General features: G+C 43.7%; 1 protein-coding gene across 2 annotated transcripts in view; it reads left to right on the top strand.

The window, feature by feature from the left end:
* NEK11 (NIMA related kinase 11) overlaps window positions 1–15,538 on the top strand; it is a 220,879-nt gene that overhangs the window by 134,572 nt on the left and 70,769 nt on the right. For both annotated transcript variants that reach the window (XM_029940296.1, XM_029940297.1), the window contains one exon: window positions 6,625–6,785. In XM_029940296.1, coding sequence (XP_029796156.1) covers window positions 6,625–6,785 — 161 coding nt within the window. The remainder of the gene's footprint in view (window positions 1–6,624; window positions 6,786–15,538) is intronic.

Below are 15,538 nucleotides of genomic sequence, written 5' to 3'. Positions count from 1 at the left end.
CAGGGGGAGGGTATGTCTAGACGGTGGAAAGAGCCCGGGCCCGCAGCAAGCTCTGGAGCCGGGTCCACCTGAGTTATTCAGTCATCAGCCAGGACTTTGCTCCAGGGTGGACGTAACACATAACTTCGTTGATAAGGAAATTCTTTGATCTCCTTAGTGATTGTTAAGGACTGAACTATGTTCCCCTAAGATCCATGTGCTGAACCCTAACCCACAGTAACTCATAATGTGACTGTATTTGGAGATGGGGCCTTTAAGGAGGTGATTAAGTTAAAATGAGGCTGTTAGGATGGGCTCTACTGCTGTCTGACTGGTGTCTTTATCAGAAGAGGAGATCAGATATTAGGACCCTGAAAAACACCAGGCGCACCAGTGCTTCAGGGCCGGACCCCAACGGCCAAGGAGAAGCCAAACCTGCCAGCAGCTTGATCGCAGACTTCCGGCCTCCAGAACGATGAGACAGTAAATATCTGTTGCTTCAGCCCCTGTCTGTGGCATCCTGCTGCCGCAGCCCAGCAGAGCCCAGCACGGCAGCCAGCGCTCACAGCAGCTGGGTGAGCGTGCCCGTTATATTCTGGGGTGCATCTGGTAAGGAGGCTTGGGTGGCACATCAGTAGTAGTAGTCACTACACTCACAAATGGGAAGAGTGACGAGAGAAGTGACGTTGACTGCCCGAGGTCACACAGCCAGTAAGCAGTAGAGACCAGACTTGAATTTCAGTCTGACCCTACAGTTTATCCTCTTCATCTCTACTCTTTATCCCCCCTCCTGCTGGGAGGCGGCCTTTCTCAGAAGCAGCACACATCACCAGTTAACTTGGGTTTCTGTGGGTTTTTTAATCCCAATTTGCCTGCACCTTACACAAGATAGAGCTCCCTGGGGAAACTGAGGCAGCAGAGACGGTGTCTGCATCTAAGTGCCTTCTCGAGGCATTTTATCACCCAGTAGTTTTGGGAATGTTGTGGCATGTTAATCATAGGTTTCTTCTACATATGAGAAGATGATGTTTTTATTTAAAATGTTTTCATTAAAAGATGGATTAAGGCAATCTTTTTCACACCCACAAGTGCCATGTTTAGGGAAATAAGAAATCTGGAGAACTTCCTCGCCAGTGTGATAATAACTATTGTCACTCTGAGCCCCGATGCTTCTGATCTGCGATGTGAGACCACGGTTGTTAGAGGCCACATCAAGATCTAACAATAGATCAGTTTGTTCTTACAGCTTTTGTTCAATATCTTCTGGCTCTAGATAAAGCCACTGCCCACTTCAGAAAACTGGAAAGAAAGGAAAAATAAGAAGGGCATCGCTGGGCGGCTGCCCACCCCGAGACCCCCTGCTCACCCCCAGCCTGCCCCGCCACAGCGGACGCAGAGAACATCCTCTCTTGAGGAGGAGATGTTTTCCCCGAGATGGTGGGCAGAGGGAGGACCATTTTTAAAAATATCTTGTGGGTATCGTTGACTTCTAAGGAGAAGGGGCAGAAAAGTGTGAGTAAATCTGTTGGATTTCCCAAGTCACAGGTCACTGCTCTGACACTATTGGAGGAAAAGATCTTTAATGTCCCCCACTCCTTTTTCCTGCCCTTCCCCAAAATAAAGATTAGGAAATTCTTCACATGAAATTTGAAAGTGCTTATCTCAGAGGGGTAGGCATTCATTTATTGGACAAGAAGTTTTGAGTTTGGAGTGTCTGCTTTGAAAAGGCAAAAAATTTATAGATCGAGTATCCTGGCGCGTCTGCTTTGGGCCATGGGTTGGAGAAACCGTGGGGAACAGGACAGGCTTGGCTCCTGCCTCCCCAGAGGGCTTATCCACTGAGGATCTCCGTAGAAGCTATTTTCATTTGACAGTAAGTGCCAGTCATTGTGCCAAATTAGTGGTTCTCTAACTTAGATTTGTATCAGGATCCCCCGGAGGGATTGTAAAAATGCCAATTGCTGGACTCTCCCCCGCCCTTTTCTGATTCAGTAAATCTGGGAAGCCTGAGAATTTGCTTTTCTAGTAAGATCCTGGGTGATATTGTTGCTGCTCTTCCAGGGAACACCATTTGAGAAACATTGTGCTAAGCTCATGACATGCATTTACTCAAGACATACAGATGGTTAGAGTCATTCAGGGTGGTGGTAGGCGCACAGGCTGAGGTATTCCTTCCATATAACTAAGTTCCTTTAAAGGAAACGATTTTGACTTTAGGCAAAGTTCTTATTTTATTACCTCTTTAAACACTTTTTTCTTAAAAAAAAAAAAAGATAAATTCTTTAGTGCATTTTTCTGATCATTTGAGAAGCTTAAAGTGCTGGTAGAATAATAGATGGGGTATCAGGGAATTTCTCATTCAACAATTGCACCTGTGTGTCACTTTCTCCTTGAAGGTCCTGGAAGGTAGAGCAACGGTTCTCCAAGATGTGGCGGCACCAACATGTAGACTCTTGGGCCCAGCCCCAGACCCCGTTTCTGTTGGTCAGAAACAAAACAAAACATCTAAAGTCGAGGGTAGTGACAGTTAAGCTGAGTCTGAGGGAGGGCTTCTGGCATTCAGTATTCCCAGCTCCTTTCAGACCAGGAGTGAGTCCTGAGGTTTCCCCATCTCATAAGTGAAAAGCCTATCGCTTGTTGTCCAGCATCTTTCAGAGTGATGCAGAAGGACAATCACACCTTTTATCCATGACATGGTTTTACTAACAAAGATGAAAATTCCTAGCTAACCGTGAAATGGCTACCCGTCAATTCGGTGGGAAAAAGATAGGAGTCAGGTTATTTGCATTCTGGTCTAGTGTCCACCCTGCATACAGCTCTGTGACTTTCAATTGGTTATTAGGCCGTCGGAGCCTCGCTTTCATTATCCAAAAATTGAGATTAAAATGTCTTGGTCTAACTTGAATAACTGTTGCAATGATTAAATGGAATAATGGATATGACTGTGCTTTGGCAAACTATAAAGTGCTATAACTTTGGACTGCTCACGTACAGCTTTGTTCTTCATCAGTAAAATGAGAGAAGTGCCCTACAACTCCACAGAGATCGTGACAGCTAATGGCACAACAATTTGAACTCTTCTAAAGTAAAGCTTATTTCTTCATTTTTTTGGTCTATAATATATAAGGTTGGAAGATGTAAAGATCTTACAGTCTTATATATTTTATTGTAGTACTTCTGTATACTAATACATGATGGTACTTTTCTTTGGACTGATCACATCCTACACCAGTGGTTTGGATATTGTGGCCCCAGACCAGCAGCACCAGACTCACCTAGCAGCTGGTTCCAAATGCACATTTTCAGGCCTCACTCCAGACCTACTGAATCAGCAAGTGGGTGGGGCCTAGTGGTCTGTGTTTTAACAAGCCCTGCAGGTGGTCCTGATACTCACTGAAGTCTTACAGGAAGGGATTTATTAGGGTCTTAATTGAAGGGTCTGGCAAGCAGCCTTCTTTTCTTGGAAGAGGGTGATTGCTTCTCTTTTTCTCCAGCACGGATCTGTAACAACTGTGCCCAAGTTCAGGCAGCCATAATTGGATTCCTTCATAAACACGCTGTCACTGCCCACCCAGTCTAGTAGAGATCTGGAATGCTGCTCCAGTGCATCTGTTATGAAGCTGACTTCAGGGTGTAAGGAAATTAAAGCTATTTATCACAGACCATTTTCCCTCAATGACAGAAGAAATGAGCCTTAGCCTAACAAGGCTTCAAATTGGGCCTGAATACGAAAAACACACAGCTTGACAAACACAGTTTGAGCAGACTTACATTTCTTTTGACTTTTCTTTTGAAAATAATCTCTTTTCTGAGCTGCACCAAGATAGTGGTACTCCTTTAAGAAATACTGGAGATGGATTCACCCCATCTACTTCATGACTTGGGCATAAGTGGCAGGAGGGCACTTTCCTCCTGACCATTTCTTTCCTTCCTATCCTTCCTGAGAGCGGGTCCTTGGTAAGAGAGGGAATCTTTCCTCTAAAACCAAGACTCTGTGTGCAAGGAGCCATGTTATGGGAGGTAGGGGCTCAGTATTTATCAAGAGAACCTTTTGCAGGATTTGGCCTGTTGCCTTACTGACCATTTAAGCTGGGTACAGTGTAGATTTTGAGAAGTGATTCTATTTCGTGTATATATGTAATTAACCTTGGTATATATTTGTGATTGTCCAGTATTTCTGTTTCTTCCTGGTGTTGTGTGTTACAGGAAAAACATGTACAGAGTTTTATGCTAAATGTTAGTAACGACATTTATTGGGTGCATACCATGTGCACGGCGCTTTCATTTATTATACTATTTAATGTTCTCAACAATCCTAAGAGGTGGGCACTATTGTCTCCACTTTACACATGAGAAGCCTAAAGAGCAGGAACAGAGCTGGTAAAGAGCTGATATTAGAGCCTTGATTTAAGTGCGGCTCATTTTTTATTCCAAAGCCAGCATTCTAAACCAGTGTTTTTCAAATTGTATGGTGAGAAGTCAACAAGTTGCAACTAGCACTCTAAGAGAAATTGAACAGAACATGAAAGACCAGAATTATCATATTTAGTAAATCTAGAAGCATGAAACTTTCATTTCAACTACAAATAGATTTATATGCACACACAAATATAAGCACTTTTCCATGTACTGGGCAACAATGTAAATGGCATTTCTTATTATGTCACAGTCAAATTTGAAAGCAAATATCTGGCCTAATGCTAGAGGAGAGGAGGAATAGAGGGAAAGAAAAAGAAAAATAGGAATAAACAAAGGAATGAATAACTGTCACAGAGACAGAAAGCCTCTAGGGGGAGAGGGAGGGGAAAAAGGAGGAAGTGGAAAGAAGGGGACAGAATGGACAAGTCTATGAAAGAGACACAGGGATGGAAGGAGAGGTGGGGGGGAGGGAAGGGGAGAAGAGAGGCAGGAAGTCATGCAGTCCTGTCCACCATTGCGTTCAGTGAGCAAATGCCTCTACTGAGGACAAAACTAGGGACTTGAATTATTGCTCGGGAGATGTTAGTTTTCATATACTTCTCTTGCTCACATACTTCATATATGCTTCATATACTTTGATATACTTCTCAAGCCATTCTGAATGTGAGGTGAATAAAGATTTTTATAAAACATGGCCGTTATATACAAATAACCTATTTCATCAGAAATACCAGTGATCTGAAGGGAAAACAGGCTGTGACGGAGTTACCAAAAGTATGGGATCCCCAGTGTGCCCCTTCCTAAGGGATTGGCAAAAGCAGTTTTTTTAATATATGTAATTTTTGTCTTTTGAGCTGATTTTGAGGTCGTGGCACTGGCCTCTTGTGCTTTATGGGAAACCATAGTTAGCAAAGATTTTAAAGTATCCCATTGTCAGACTGTCAGGGAACTCTACCTCCGTTAAGTATCTTAGTTCCAGAGGATTCTGGAATCAGTTAATGAAAAGTCCATTTTTATAGATGTGGAAATTGAGTGAACACTTTAAGAAGCTTCCCTATATACAATAATTTCATTGGAATATTTACTGAATCTTCACAGCTACCCTGCCAGGGTTACCCTTATGCCAGTTTTCCTGGAGATATTGGAGCTCAGTAAATTCAAGTACCTTGTCTAGCTTCTCATGTAAGAGGTGGTATAACTAGATTCCAAGCTGATTCTCTGACCCTAAATTCCATATTTTCCCCCAGTAAACACAGAGTAGCAACAGTGGGTTGAAAAACAGTGCTGTTTACTTTGATTTAGTAGAATTTATTTGGAAGAATTATTTTGTTTACAAGTCAGACAATGGTACAAAGCCTAAAATGCCTATGGTTTTAATATGGTGGGATGTCATCTGTAATTCTCTCCTTTCCCCGAGGATACTTCCCTATTTCTAGGCCTTCGTTAGTAACTTGGAGTTGATATCACTATGTTTTTGTGTGATACGGTCTTGGCCTTTCTTAGTTGAAAATAATTATTATAAGTACTGATTATATTTTTAGTTATTAATAGCATTGCATCGTGTAACTTAAGTAGCCACTTCTTGGCATCAACTTAAGTGGATGATGTTTTTCCTTAAAAAAAAAAAAATAAGTGCCACGTATAGATGTAAGTAACCAGGGTCACAGAGTGAACTCTATCTCAAAATCCTTCATAGCCTCTTAAAGAGGAACTGTAATGTTTTCCCCGGCTTGCCAAAATGCCACTGCTATATATCCTTATGGATCTTGCCTGGTCTCACCACTTATTTTCTTTAAAAAAGAAATTCTCGGGAGGAGTGCTGACATAGTTCTACTCCAGCTTCCTCTGCAGAAGTTTTGTGTGGGTGTGTAAGAGGGCCCTGCAGGCAAGGCATTTCATCCTGCTTCCGCTCCTACATCCCCTCCTTTGTAAGAAAGATTCATGCCTCCAAGAGATCATTTCTTCTTGTTTCATGGCTTTATTCTTTCACCTTCAAAATATGGTTGCCAATAGAGTTATCCGTCCTTTTCTCTACTGGTTTAATTTTGCTGAGTATTTAGTACATTCAACTGGATACTTTCAGGAAGCTAAGATTCAGGTCTACACTCCATGAAAGCTTTATCAGCACAAACATAATGTACATCTCTGGGGAAATATGGGAGATCCTAGATTCGTTATAATTTTAATGACTGGTAGGACCTGATTGCTGTTTATTCTTTATTTTAGACATCCCAGAAGACCCGCTTGTGGCTGAAGAGTATTATGCTGATGCATTTGATTCCTGTTCTGAAGAAAGTGAGGAGGAGGAAGAAGAAATAGTGTTTTCAGGACCGGAGAAAGAGGTCAAGGATGAAGGACCCCAGCCTGCTTACCGAACAATCCAACAGGTATATGCTGCTCCCCAGTGGCTGTAGCGGAACTGTCCAAGGTACTGATCAGGCTGTGCCTTCCTGCAGAGTCCAGGAAGTCTTAGGAGCTGAAGTGGAAGATGGGGACTGGGATTTATTACAAAGATGCAATGTGATGGATTTTTATTTCCAAGGTTAAGGGGCAGGCAGGACCCCATGGAATTCTTGGCGTCTGATTCTTGGACCATGTTGACTAGGGAAGAGCTAGAGTACCCAGTACTTATTCAGGTGGGAAGGTGATATGTACTACACTGAGGAGCACCCTATATACAGCTATTGAATAAAGAATGCAAGTATCTCTTTAGCAGAGAAAAGGGGATTTTTTCAAATACACTTTCCTGGGGATTACTTTTCTTTGGCTCAGGTTATGATATCACAGCTCGTGGGTTCAAGCCCCATGTTGTGCTCTGTGCTGACAACTCGATCCTGGAGCCTGCTTTGGATTCTGTGTCTCCCTCTCTCTCTACCCTTCCCCTGCTCACACTTTTTCTCTCCCTCTCTCTCAAAAATATATGAACATTAAAAAAATTTATACACACACACATATGCCTGGTTATAAGATTTTGGAGTCACATCCTAAGTACAAATTAGTTCTGGAGATGAGGACCAGAGATCCTGGGCTCAGGGGATGATCTTTCTGGCCACTTCTGGCCTTTGCAGGCCCATCCTTATATATAGCGCTGGAGTCTCTCAGTGCTCACAGATCTCCTTAACGGGCAAGACTAAGCTCCATCTGGGTCATAGGCTAAGAAACAGTCCTGGCATGGCATTTCTCTGTTGGGTGTCTACAGGAGAGGAATAAAGCAAGAAGTATGTGAGGAGAAAGCAGATTACTTTGGGAAACTTATGCTCATATACTTCATTTTCTTCTTAGGCCATAACATGTTAACCTTTCCAGTCCTAAGCTTTCTTGAGGTACGAAAGGTTTTTATTAACTTGGAACCATTAAGATACTGAAATAGAACTCAAAAGGAGTATATGTGGCAATGGAAACTTAAGTAGGCAGGATTAATTGAAGTTTGTATATAATCTATTCAACAATGTTTAATGAAGACTCATCAATGCATAATAAGCCAATAAATAATTCCAATAAGAAATGACTTCTATATAAGGAAAGGAAGTACCTGGGTGGCTCAATCAGTTAAGCGTCCAACATCAGCTCAGGTCATGATCTCATGGTTGGTGGGTTTGAGCCCCTTGTTGGTCTCTGTGCTGATAGCTCAGAGCCTGGAGCCTGCTTCAGATTCTGTCTTCCTCTCTCTCTCTGCCGCTCCCCCACTCACACTCTGTCCCTCTCTCTAAAATAAATAAATAAATAAATAAACAAACATTTTAAAAAAAAGAAAAGGAGAGCGAGGCACAGAAGGGAACTAGGAGGGTATGGATATGAGGCTAAGAAGAAAAAGGGATGATAGAAGAAATGGAAAAAGAAAAAGTATGAATCAGAAATTCAGAGACATACATGAAAAGACAAACAAATGTTGAGAAAAATACAGTCAAGGCAGGGAGTGCTTCAGCATGCCAAAATGAAAATACTCTCCTTAGACTATTTACACATTTTCCAACGGCCTCTGGTGACCAAAAAGCACCTCGTACCATAAAATGAAAATACGATTTCCATTTTCTTCTGTACCACTGTCCTAAGCAGCTGAGACAATTGTATTTTTAAAATTTTATTTATTTAAGTAATCTCTGCATCTGACATGGGGCTCAAACTGATGACCTTGAGATCAAGAGCTACATGCTCTTCTGACTGAACCAGCCAGGTGCCCCGAGAAATAATATTATATTATAGAACCATAATTCTGTGCATATGGTTGCAAATCACATCCATTTTTGCCCAGAGCACTGAGTGGCAAAGTTTTAGCCACTAGTATTATTATTTTAAAATGCTTTTTTAATAGTATAAAACTGATTCAGAAAATCACATGAATAAAATGTACAGCAAATGACACCCAGGTCAGGAAATAGAACTTTGCTAGCCTCTCTAGAAGTCCTATCTTTGGCATAATGGTGGGAACACAGGGTTGGAAATCAAAGTGCCTGTAGACAAGACTAGCCTTTGTTAACCTAGAGGTTGTGTGACCTTGTCAAATGAAATTGCACTGTGCCTCAGTTTTCTAATCTGTACAGTGGGAGAGAGAAATGATAGACTACCCTCACAGAGTAGTTTGGGAGTTAAATGAAGTAATCAATGTAGATTACTTAAAATGGTATCTAGAATTTAATGCAGTAATTAATAATGAGATATTAGCTATTATTATGATGAAGTTACACAGCCATCTTGTGTTGTTGTTTTTTTTTTTAACCATACTTCCAAAACTCTTTAATGTTAGAGTGAGGTTTTACAACTGTAGTATTTTTTTTTTAATCCCTTCTTTTTATTTCTTAGGGCCAATGATAAATATACAACAGCAGTTTTGCTCTCTGGGCTGTACATCTGTCACACATGATATGACGATTGAAATTCTCTTTGCACAGTGAAGCATTAGAAAAAGCAGGATGATCTTGGAATGGTACCACAGGGGTAGAGAAACAGATACAGGCGAGGCTTTGTGAATTGATTTTAGATCTATTGGGACAAGATGCTGAGGCCTGTCATATCCATGTTGGTATTTTGTTTCACAAAATCCTGTCAGGTAGTTATTCTTATTTCTGCTTTCCAGATGAGGAAACTGAGTCTCCAAGAGAAGTAACTTGCCCATGGCCACACAGCCAGGGAAGCTCAGAACCAGGCCCAGGCCCAAGTCTGTCATGTCCACAAGCCAGTACTTTTTCTAGTACAAAAAGTGTATCAGCCTTGAATGTATTTGGTATGATAGAATCGGGAGTGGAAATCTCAATTATGTAATTATTATTAGAGATAGGTAACTACAGTCCCTTTTGTTTTGCCTAGTAATTCGATATAATTTTCCCTTCCCCAAAGGTGATGACTGTGGGGTTGTGAAGGCTGTTTACTCTGCCCTTTCTGGGTTATTTTATGAGCAACACACAAACTATGGTTACAAAAGTCCATGCCGAGACCCAGTCCCCACTGGCTTTGTGGACTGGGTGAAACCTGCAGCTGTCGCTGGGATTTTCCCCTTTTGCCCTCTCCCCAGTCTCACCTTAACCAAAGCGTGTCCACAGTCTGCCTAGGTGATCATGGTGCCCATGGCTTTTATGTGAGTAATCAGATGAAGTTGATTTGCCTTCCTTCGGAGGGAACAAAAGTCTCATAGTTTGTGTTTGATGGAAGGAGTGCTTTCAAAAAGAAGGGCAGGCACGGGCTTCATTGGGATCAATTGCTGAGTCCCTTGTGCGACCTGTGACGATCTTTTCAGCAGCAGCATCTCCAAAGCAGTTTTATTAAGCACCTAATAGCTGTTGACCCTCAGTTGCTCCTCTGCTGCTTTCAGCAGAATGGCAACCGCACCTTGATCACAAACCATTACCATGCTGTTGATAGCTACTCTGTGAAGTCTGTGGTTGCTGAATCGGAACCAGCCTCGTAGGTCTCAGGAGAATGGAGTTTGTAGCTGTCGTCATCACAGGGTTTTCAACAGTGTTTGTGGGACCTGTCACTGAAACGGTTTTGCTGTAACGGACATGCTTTAGGGCTGCAGATTAATGAGTGTGTTCAGAGACCTTGTGTGTTTCTGTCGCTGCCTTGCCCATCATTTCCCTTGGTAAGACTAATCAATGTCCTGTGTGCTCCAGGAATCTGCACGCTGGGTAGACCAGAAGGACTTCACACAGAACTCCCCAGGGAAAGGCTCCGGTGCTAAATGAATGTGGCTTTCATCAATACTTGTTTTAAGAATGCTCTTAAGACCATGGTGTTTGTTCTTGCCAAGATGAAGGGCTGTGGAGGCCCATTTTTCCAGCTAGTTCTGTAGCTTTCACCAAATCCTCTAGGGGTTTTGACATTCTCTCCACACAGTGAAGCATTAGAAAGAGCAGAATGATCTCCTTGGAAGAGCAGAGAAATGGATGCAGGCGAGGCAAGGCCTAAGAGTCTACTGAGCACTCTTGGATCAGGTCACCATGAGAAAGTGTGCCTCTACAAGTGTCTTCTGTTAGTGGAGTTATTAGTTTTATTAACTCCTTATGCTTATTATAACAATAACACCTAACATCTCCCGAACCTTTATTCTATGCCCTGTACTTTATACATTGTGTCAGCCCAGGTCCTCTGGGAAGTGGATGACAAGACAGAATTGGCGAGAGCCTCAGACTACAATGCTGCTCTGCATCTTTGAGGGTAAGGATGGAAGGGAAAGAAGGATTGGATGACAACCTCAGTGTGCAGGGCAGTTGATAAGAGAGCCCCAGGGCCAAGACGGTCCTGCCCGTCACAGGAAACCAGACTGGGCAGGGATGGCCTCGCTCTCATATCCCCAAGCTCGACCTGGCTGGGAGCTGCCGAGGACGAGCGGATCCACAAGGGGCAGTGGCTGGGGGCGGTCAGCTGGCTCCACAGCTTCGCTGGCAGCAGGCTGCCTCTTAAAGAGAAATAGAAATGTGCCCCCCGCCCCACTGTCATAGCCACTTCTTGCAAAGGTCCTTTGATGCATGTATTATAGTCGAACTGCATCAAACTGGAATTTAATTAGCTAGAATTCAAGAAACAGTGAAGGTAAGGGTGAGGAGCAAGGGAGACTGAGAGAAAGGAAGAGAGTGTGGGTTAGTGATTTCAGGCAGTTCTGCCTGACATTTTAACCAAAAAGTGGGTGTCCCCATTGGAGAAAGAGCTGAGAGCTATAAACCCACTCTCCCACTGCCTCTCAGGGCCCATGTGTCTCAGACTGAGAACCCCTCGGTGCTTTGAATTATTGTCCTAGACTCACAGTATTTAAAACTACTTGTTCTCCATAATCTGCAGTCCCTAAGCATGGCTCAACTGTTTCATTTGGTGCTGCAAAAGAAACAGCACATTTTGTCTATAGTTCATTACCGTATTAAGCACTGACTTTAAAACTCATGTCCCTTGAAAGATGAGACAGCTGTGAGATCCTTACTCTGCACAAGAGGAAACTGAGGCATAGCGAGACGAAGTGACAGCTAGCAAGTAGCAGAGCCACAGAGCCTGACACGTTGTTAAGCCGCTCCCTTATACAGTCTTCTCCTGGCACAATTAATTATAGCAGTTTTAACCCTTCTCCGTGATGACTGAATGAACATCATCATGGAGGAGAGAGAATAGTTCAGGGGCCGCTGCATTATCTGACCTGTTTCACTGAACAGAATTACTGACCTGTGCACAAAGCAAAATTGATATTGGCTCTAAGAAAAGTGCTGAGCTGTGAACATTGAAACCAAAACGGAGCCTGCCTCCCAAATCCATTGTGGGATATGGGTTTCTCCCCTCCTCCTATCTTCTTGTTTGTTTGCTTTAATAGAAGAGGACAGAGCTCTTGGGTCCAACCTGTAGGGCTGATTTCACTGCCATTTTGTATGCCTGGATTAATTTACTTACATGGGTGGAAGGAAACAGTTTTGGTCTTGAATTGACCTTAGATGGCATCAGTTCTAAGAAACAGCCAATTCTACTATTTAATCAACTCTCCATCAGCATCCCCCTGGCCTGTGTCCCAGACTATGAAGCAGCCAACCTTGCCAAGGTGTGAGTGGACTTTGATGGGACAGTTTCCACCTCTGCCCCTATTCCAGCCCTCATTCCCATCATGGCTGTTCTCCCTCCCCTCTCTACCGTTTCTGGTCCAGGATAAAACATAGCTTGTTTGCTGGTCAGACAGGGACCAGCAATGCTTTGCTCTGGGACATAGCACTGTGGGCTTTGTAGAAGGCCTTAAGTCCCTAATTTTTTCAATTAAATCCACTGTCGTTTTGAGGATCACACCTATATTTTTTGCCCCAATCCCAAAGAATGGAGGAAAAAGAAGGAAGGCGATGGGTGTGGATAAAGACAAAGCCACACTGAGCAGGAGTATAATGAATCTGTGGGTTCCCTTCAGTGTTGGCAGTGAGAGCCCCTGCTGGCCTCCGCCACCTCCTTGTTGGCGGCTGAGCAGAGGTTCACAGCGGCTCAGAGAGTGAGGAGACAGCAAGTAGCCACACCATGCTCTTCCGCGCTGCTCCTGGAGCTGGGGATGGGTGTGGTAGGGTGGTGGATGCTCCATTTTACAGAACTGGTAAGCCTACTTGGAATGGTGCCTTTGGGGCTTTCCTCTCCAACAACCTCCCCCCACCCCCACCGCCGCCGCCACCACTCTGCCAACACCAATTCCTGTGTCCATAGCTATCATCTGAGCTCAAGTACCCTGACCATACAGAGGATAAGAGAGTCTGCGAAGAATAGGAAGGTCCTCCAAAACAGCCCTTGCAGGCATGGGGCCCATCCCTGTGATTCAATTACACAGAGAAGGTTTATTTTTTAAATATTTTATTCATCTGGGAATACCATTTCATGGTGTGTAGTCTAGGAAGAAAGGGGTTTGACACATCTGAGTCATTGTTGGAGGGACTGTCCTTTCTACATAACCTGCTAATCTGGAAGCGCATGGGTCCACATCACGCCAGAGAAAATGATAGTCATTCTTAATACATGGGGGCCAGGCTAGCCCTGCTGAGTCCTATACATGCCTTATCCCATTTTATAGTCACACACACACTGTGAAGTTAACATCTTCCATCTCACCTTACAAATGAGGACGAAACAGAAAGAAAGAATAACTAATTTGATCTGGGTCACCCCAGCCCATTGACAGAGCTGGAATTCAAACCAACAAATATTCCTTGTCAACTAGTAGGCATTTAGGCTAAGTATAGAACTGAATGTAGAAGTTAGTAAAGGAGAGGAAAAGAAGATGCTCGGGACCAAAAGAACAGTTCCAAAAGGTGTGAACCAGGTGATTTTAAATCATGTTGGAAACACAAGGCCGAGTTTCCCGCTTTTCTGTGAGGTTTATGTAGGAATAAAGCTCGAACTGGAGTCAAAAATCATAACTAACCTGCAGTAAAGAAGTGTGAATTGCAAGGGCTACAGTTTGGGACACGAGTCAGTAAACGTTCCTTAACTTGCAGGACTTTCTTTCCTAGACTATTGGGCATGTGGTGTGAAAAGAGAACAACAGATCATCAAGAGTAAGTGAGCTGTTGGGAGGGTGGAGGTGAGCCAGGGGCAGGCCCCTCTGTACCTGCCGCAACTCAAGAAATGCATCACAACAAAGGTACCAGCCTCCGCAACTCCTGAAAAATTCATTGCTCAAGTTCCTGGGTCAGCACCATGAAGCCACTCCAATGGCCCTGCTCTCCTTTCTCTTCTCTCTGTCCTTTACATTTCCAAACTATAATCCAAAACATCTTAAGAGCTCTGTATTGGATGCCTAGGAATGTTCGTGACCCAAACGAAACCCCACAGATACCGACTTCCTGTGAACCTGGGTATTAATAAGAGACAGCTGCAGTGAGAAGGCTTTAATAATGCAGAGTAAACAAGGCATTAGCGGTGAAATGTGGACACATTGACAGTCACGTTTCAGTGACTCCGCATTCAGTGACCGAGGCGGTTAATGTTACAGGAGCCTGGGGGCTTGTTTGCAGTTTGAGTTTTGCAGATGTGGCTTTGTGCTCCCTTCACTACACACACTTGGAGATCTTTTTTCCTTGACAGAAGGCAAGTATTGGCAGTGAGATAGGAGTGAAGGCATCAGCTTCCTGATTTCAGGGCAGCCTCCATGAAGGTGCCATCCGCTCTGTCCTATGGCTTTGTACTAAATGGCACCCTCTGTCTCCCTATGAATTATGAATGCAAATAAGCAAGGGCTTGCCTTCTAATGAGATGGAAGTGAGATGTGAAAGGTACATCTGAGGGTGCAGAAAATGGATAAGGTCACTTTGAGGTGTTTTTGTTTCTGTAACTTAGTGACATTTTTCAGGATATAGTGGATATAGTTCGTAGGCGAGTAGACAGTAGCTGAGTAAAGCAACTTGCAGGAAAGAACGTGGGTGGGTTGTTGCTTGGATCATTCATTTACACATCGCATATCTGAGTGTTCTAGGCACGGGGTAGGACGCAATGAACAAAACAGACACAGTGCCACCTTCATGGTTATCCCTCTCAGTCCCATGTATTTACAGAGTATCCATAGGCTGTCAGCCCCCAAATGTGTCTTCCATCCTTCAGTTCAGTCTGCCCACAACTACAGGTTCACATACCCAGTGTTCCTGGGAGTAGGGTTAGGTATCATGTGGACTTCTAATAGACGCCCTGACTTAAGCATGTCCCAGAGTGAACTAATGTACCCCAGCTCTCCTGAGTCAGCCTTGACTCGTGTCATTTCACTCACATTCCACATCCAGTCCAGAAGCAAAACCTACCGACTCAATGTTTAGAATATGATCACCTCTACTCCCACTGCCAGAGTCGCCATCACCTCCCCAGTGGATGATTGCAGTAGCTTCTAACTGGCCTCCCAGTAACGCTCCTTCTCTCCACCCCATGCCTCACTCAACATACACCCCGTACCTCACTCAACATACACCCCGTACCTCACTCAACATACACTCTGTACCTCACTCAACATACACCCCGTACCTCACTCAACCTACACCCCGTACCTCACTCAGCATACACCCCGTACCTCACTCAACGTACACCCCGTACCTCACTCAACGTACACCGCATACCTTACTCAACGTACACTCTGTACCTCACTCAACATACACCCCGTACCTCACTCAACGTACACTGCATACCTCATTCAACGTACACTTTGTACCTCACTCAA

Source organism: Suricata suricatta, chromosome 5 (genome assembly GCF_006229205.1).
Source record: "Suricata suricatta isolate VVHF042 chromosome 5, meerkat_22Aug2017_6uvM2_HiC, whole genome shotgun sequence".
Classification (NCBI taxonomy): domain Eukaryota; kingdom Metazoa; phylum Chordata; class Mammalia; order Carnivora; family Herpestidae; genus Suricata; species Suricata suricatta.
The sequence above is the reverse complement of the archived record's forward strand: the minus strand, read 5'-3'. Positions and strand labels throughout refer to the sequence as shown.